Raw genomic sequence first — 6,158 nt, forward strand, 5'->3', positions numbered from 1 at the left:
TTACCTATAACGCCCAACCCTATTCCACAGTAGGGATGGCCATCAACTATCGATGTTCCCAAAACATGGATGGTCGGGACCTAGTGCTTGACGTTTTGGGCATCAATAGGCGAGGGTCGATTAGTTTTATGCCATTGATGGACGGCATCCGATGGCGATTATTTTTTTTTCTGCTGCCCAGCTACAACCACTCAGTCAGCCAGCCTCACAGTGTCACAGACACTCACTGTGACGCTGACTGTGCAGTTTGCGCCGCGGCTGTCCTTCTTTGGCAGAGCCAGCCGCCAGTGATGAATGATGATGCGGCAGGTCTGAATGGTCTCTTGGTCTGTCAGTCAGCGGCAGCGCAGTTGTGATTGGTGTACATGTGACGTGTATGGCAGCAGCTCTCTGTGCTGCAGGAGTTGTGTGGCCGTGTGTGCGCGTGCACACTGCAGGCAGCAGAGAGAGCGGCCCGGGTCGACGCCGCGGCCGGGAGGTGCGCGCATGCGAAGAAGAAAACTGTCCAGATTTGATGGCTAGAAAAGTTCTACTGCGCATGCGCGCACCTCCTGGCACCGCATTCCTTTGCGCATGCGCGGGTAAGCGATGGCGGGAACCATCAATGGGCGACAATAGAATGGTTTATAGCCATCGATGGTTCCTGCCTTAGAAGCCATCGATGACAAACATCGATGGGGGATGTGCCGATGGCCATCCCTATTCCACAGTGACTTGTTTTACAGGAGAAACACTGGAACTGATTTATTCACAAATCTTTGGCGCCACCTGCTGGGGAATTGGGAAATTGCATGCATTTGTATTGACAGTTTATTTTATACTGTTTTAGATTTTAGGACCATAGAGCTTTAAAACTAAGCCAGCGTGTAGCTTCCTGCTGCGTCCATTATATCATAATATATAGACAGGAAAATGTGGTAAAAACACAGCTTTTGGGGTTCTACCATATTTCTCGTATGTACTAAGACTCGGACGAAGAGTTTCCGATCTGGAGAGTAAAGCTGGCGTTACCTTATGTCTTCCCACCTCCGTGCTGTCAGAGGAATGTAATCGCATCCCTCCCAGCATTCCTTGCGGCTGGAAGTCCAGGGACTGACCACCATTGCAAAGGGAAGCTCCTATCCTACAGGGATTCGGTCATTAGGTCGACCACTGATGTATGACAGGGCTAACGTCAAAACACATTAAATAGGTTGACATTTTTCATGTTTTTTTGAGCCGACATGTGCCGACAGGCGGTATTTCATGCCCTATAATCCACTAGGGCATGGCGGGAGAATAAAATAGAGTGCCCGAAGCATTGCAAGCGATGCGAGGGGCTGCGGTTCACTTCCAACTGTGTCCATGTCGACTGTGTCGACATTCTGGTCAAAAAAACAGTGAAAAAAACAATCTCGACCTGTCGACCGAAAGTCATGTTGACTGTTTCACCTGTACATTCTATATGTCAATATTTTGACCTTGTCAGGATTTTAAATGTCGGGATTTTGACCCTGTCGGTATTTTGACCGTCGGGATTTCATACCGAATCCATACTGATGACATAATGTGATATTAATGTACCTGCCCACGTCTCCCCTTCATTGTTACCCAGGTTTTATGAGAAGAAGTATCAGGTGTTCCTCAGATTGTATGAGCACCAGAGGGAATACAAAGCCATCATGGCGGGATACTAATGAGAGGACGGCCCCCTCACCGGGCTGCCAGGAAAATTCAATCAACACAACTGATTATATTTAATTAAATATTATAATTATGACAGAAAATGTCAATTGTTTTGTAAATAAATATGTTAAAATCTTCAACTTGGACTTTTGTTTGATGTTGAACAGACCTTACATTGTTTTCTTACGTTTTTGGATAATACTGTAGATCAGCTAATTCTATACATTATAAGGACATTATAAATGTTGTACCCATATAAGGGCATTAGGACAGAAGGCAGAAAGTGTTTATAAAGGTCATGTGACTTCAGGGGGGATTGGCCATTATAAGTTTCCCGGGAGGCCGGCGACAGTGAGGCCGAATTACCTGTAGCAATATTGTGATGTTGTCTCCCCGAGTCCGGCCATCCTGTCCCCGTGTATAAACGTCAGCACAGTGCTCGATCCGTCTGCTCCTGTCCTCCTCTCTCCCCGCTGCTGGTCGCTGCCCCGCCTCCTTTCTATACAGTAAATATCGGTCCCCGGCTCCGCCCATTATTGATTTATTGCCGCTCACATGAGGCCACTTCCAGATATTTTCCAGGGCCACTTTTAGTCCACAATCCGCCCCTGTGTGACTTCCAGGGGGAAATTTACTAAGATCGAATGGGTACGAATGGTCGTATTCATGGAAGCAGTATGAAATCTCGGCGGTCGGGATCTTGGCGTTCAAAATCCCGACGCCGGAATCCCGACCGCCGAAATCCCGACAAGGGGGGGACGTGGATCGCCCCCCCCCCCTTGCAGGCTCGTTGCGCTCGCCACGCAGCGGGCCCGGTGCCTCGCTACGCTCGGCACACTAATTTATTCTCCCTCCAGGGGTGTCGTGGACACCCCAGGAGGGAGAAAGTGTCGGGATTTCGGCGGTCGGGATTCCGGCGGTCGGGATTCTGAACGCCGGGATCCCGACCGCCGGGATTTTAACTGCATCCCGTATTCATACCCTTTCGATGTGAAAGACGTTCGGATTTCACACATCGTATAATTTACTGAGGCTGAAATGTGTACGGTTCGTATTTTTGCCGTTCGTATTTTCCGGTAGTTCCAAAAAATTTGAATAAATACACCAGTGATAGGATACGTCCGTGAATCCCCATTCATTTCAATGGTATCGGCAAATTTACTAAAGATTCGTATTTTCGTTCACATATGGATTTTGGTGTTTTCACGTTTATATATTTTTTTTCAGAATTCAGTATTTATTACGGATTTCAAGTAGAACACGTGTTTGATGCGAGTTTTACCTCTGACCCAAGTTCAACAATCATCTGTGCTCAAGTGCGCTGCCTATAAAAGGCCATTAGGCACACACAAACATCCAACCACTACTCTTCAACAGCGCCCCTCATTGTCTCCTCTCTTAACTAAACCCAGAGGGAGGGGGTTTACCGCATTTTCCTATGTACTATTACCCGGCCGCATGGATTTCGCCTGATAGGGCATTGCCACCCAAAGAAGGCGATACCCTATAGAAGCCTATGGGCTTCTTTTCGCCGCAACCCCGCCGCCTCGCCGACCCCCCTTTTTCCCCTCCCTTGGGCTTACCTTCTTGCAGGTCCTCCTGGACCCCGGAAGGTAAGCCCTTCCCTCCCCCTAGCAACGCAGCCGGACGTCCTTCCGGCTGCAGGGGGAGGAGGAGGCGCCGGGGACAGCCTGCTTAGCTGTCCCCGGCGTGTAGGCAGCAGGAGGCGGCAGGGAGGAGACGGAGACCCCCCGCAGACCATAGTACAGGTATCGCGGGAGGTCTCCGTTACCGCACCGCGATGCCAGCCGCATATGTTAGTACATATGCGCTGGCATCGCGGCGGACAGCCGGCGAAGGGCGGCGATGTATATTAATACATCCCGCCCTATATGTATACCTGTGTGAAGGCACTGTCAGGAACTTTCAAGCAATGTTGATGCGAAACGTGTTTTTTACGAACGGTGGGCGAATTTAATACGAATTTTATACGAATGTGATTGTACGAACCGTGGTAAAGTACGTATTAAATGTACAATGTACGTGCGTCCGTATGGAATACGGATACTAAAAATACGACTGCTTACGAACAATGCCGTCGGAAAATCCGAATGTCATAAATACGACACCTTAGTAAATTATACATACTCGACCGATATAACACACCACAATACGCACAAAATACGAATGACATCGCTGAAAATCCGAATTGTTAGTAAATTTCCCCTTCAGTATCTCTAATCCGGGCTGCAGATGTATTTAGCATCGGAGTGTTATAAAGTGGACAGAGATAATGTACCAACCAACTAGCCCCTAACTGCCATTTTCAAACCTCGTCTGTAACATGGCAGCTAGAATCTGATTGGCTGGTACCTTATCTCTCTCCAAGTTATCACTCTTCAAGGCTTAGCGCATCTCCCCCTTACTGGTTGTCCGTATGACATACAGTGCCAGAAAACTGGCGCAACTGTAACACTTTGAGGAGTAGCGTAGCTTATAATTGTGTCGAATGAGGCCCAAACAGTTAATTAGGACCATTCCCCTTTTTGCGGATGACAGGGTCATGTCATCCAACATGTCGGAAATATTTGATTCAAGGATTCCGACCCAAAAGTGATGGGAATCTGTGAGTCAGGGGTGTATAACGTGCTGATTCCCCAACAAAGTACAAAGGGCCTTATTCTAGTTCACTCTTTCTGACAAAAACCTTCTTAGATGGACAAAACCATGTGCACTGTAGGTGGGGTAGATTTTACTTTTGCAGAGAGGATTAGATTTGGGTGGGGTTTTCAGGGCCGGTGCAAGGCACCGGAGCGCCCCAGGCGAGTCGGGGTGGGGGCGCCCTGGTACCGGGGTACCTGTTGCGCCGTCTGGGGAGTGGGCAGGGGTTCCAGGCTGGCGTCTGACAGGAGCCAGCCCTGCTCGGGTACCTCCTGCGGCACTGAGTATAAAGCTGGCAGCGGTGGGGGGTCCCTTCAGTGAATAAGAAATAACTAGCGCTACGCGGCGGCGCGGGAAGCGCCTCTGTTTTGAAAACACTGGCCGCACGGCACACGCTGATTGGCTGAATCTCTGCCAATCAGCGTGCGCTGTGCGGACAGTGTTTTCAAAACAGAAGCGCTTCCCGCGCCGCCGCATAGCGCTAGTTATTTCTTATTCACTGAAGGGACCCCCCACCGCCACCAGCTTAAGCTTTATACTCAGCGCTGCAGGAGGTACCCACGCGGCAAGGACACCACTGCAGGCTTCTGTCAGAAGCCGGCATGGACCCCCTTTGCACGGGGGCAAGGGGCGAACTGCCGCCCTCCAGTGGCCGGCGCCCTAGGCAAATGCCTAGACCTGCCTATTGGTGGCGCCGGCCCTGGGGGTTTTACTTCAAAGTGAGCTCTATATTGCAGTGTAAAAATAAAGCAGCCAGTATTTCCCCTGCACAGAAACAAAATAACTCACCGAAATCTAATTCTCTCTGCACATGTTACATCTGCCCCCCTGCAGTGCAGCATGGTTTTGTCTTTCTGCAAAAATTGCAGCATTGCTGCCAGGTCTGAATCAGGCCCTTTGTGTATGCTCTTGGTGCCCTTGTCAAGATTCCCTTATTGCTTTTATCTGTACGATCCCTCACAGAAGGCTGCACTGACCACAGGTTCCACATAAACGCTGGCTGGTTATGTGATAATCATTATGGCCATCTGACCACCTGCCCAGGCTGGGAAACAACAGCTGTTCTGGAATCTGCGTAGGTATCTCATATATATTCTACAAGGCTTTTGTTTGGCGTATTATAGACGGAAGGGGACAGGAACTGGGGTGGATGCCCTCTCATTGATCTGCAGAGTGGAAGTCACACTCGGCTCACACCACAGAGCAGGTGTCTTCCCCTTCGTGCAGGACTGGACTGCGGACAGGACAGGATTTCCAGTGGCTGACGGGTCCCACGGGGAGGACAATGACGATGTCGAAAGTGTAGAAGGTGATAGTGGAGGTGTTTTCCATATTAACCAATCAGATTTTACCTATTATTTATATAGTACATTCTATGAAATCATCGCTAAAATATGATTGGCTGCTGTTAGTAACTAAAGAAAAGTGTTACCTCAGTGCTGCCTCCTCCCCCTGCCTGCACCTGATGCGCCGCAGCCCCGCCCTCCAGATGGCATCAGCAACCCGGAACTGTGAGCAGCAAACAGCGCAAATGCCGGGTCGTTCCCAGTATGCGACCCGGCATTTGTGATGCCGGGTCGTTCCCAGTATGCGACCCGGCATTTGTGATGCGAAAGGGGGATTCGTGTGTCCAGTGTAATCCCTATTTTCTATCATAAATCTATTCAGGGACAAATGACACCTCTTATATCATGTACGTTATACTGTATTTCCTCTGCAGTACAACATACAGACTAACATTACAATTAGTAATAAACTGACACGCTTTGCTTTAATATTTGACCTTTTCTACCTAAACCTACATTACGAATGGATCTGCTGCAAAGTATTAT

The 6,158-nt window shown here is 49.2% G+C and overlaps 1 protein-coding gene across 7 annotated transcripts in view; it reads left to right on the forward strand.

The window, feature by feature from the left end:
• The window catches only part of FGGY (FGGY carbohydrate kinase domain containing), a 208,090-nt gene extending 206,285 nt beyond the window's left edge, over positions 1 to 1,805 (forward strand). For all 7 annotated transcript variants that reach the window (XM_083157627.1, XM_083157622.1, XM_083157620.1 and 4 more), the window contains one exon: positions 1,595 to 1,805. In XM_083157627.1, the coding sequence (XP_083013753.1) occupies positions 1,595 to 1,676 (82 nt within the window). In that variant the 3' untranslated portion in view covers positions 1,677 to 1,805. The remainder of the gene's footprint in view (positions 1 to 1,594) is intronic.
• Positions 1,806 to 6,158: the final 4,353 nt, after the last annotated feature.

This window comes from Crinia signifera, chromosome 8 (genome assembly GCF_055691185.1).
Source record: "Crinia signifera chromosome 8, ASM5569118v1, whole genome shotgun sequence".
NCBI classification, from domain to species: domain Eukaryota; kingdom Metazoa; phylum Chordata; class Amphibia; order Anura; family Myobatrachidae; genus Crinia; species Crinia signifera.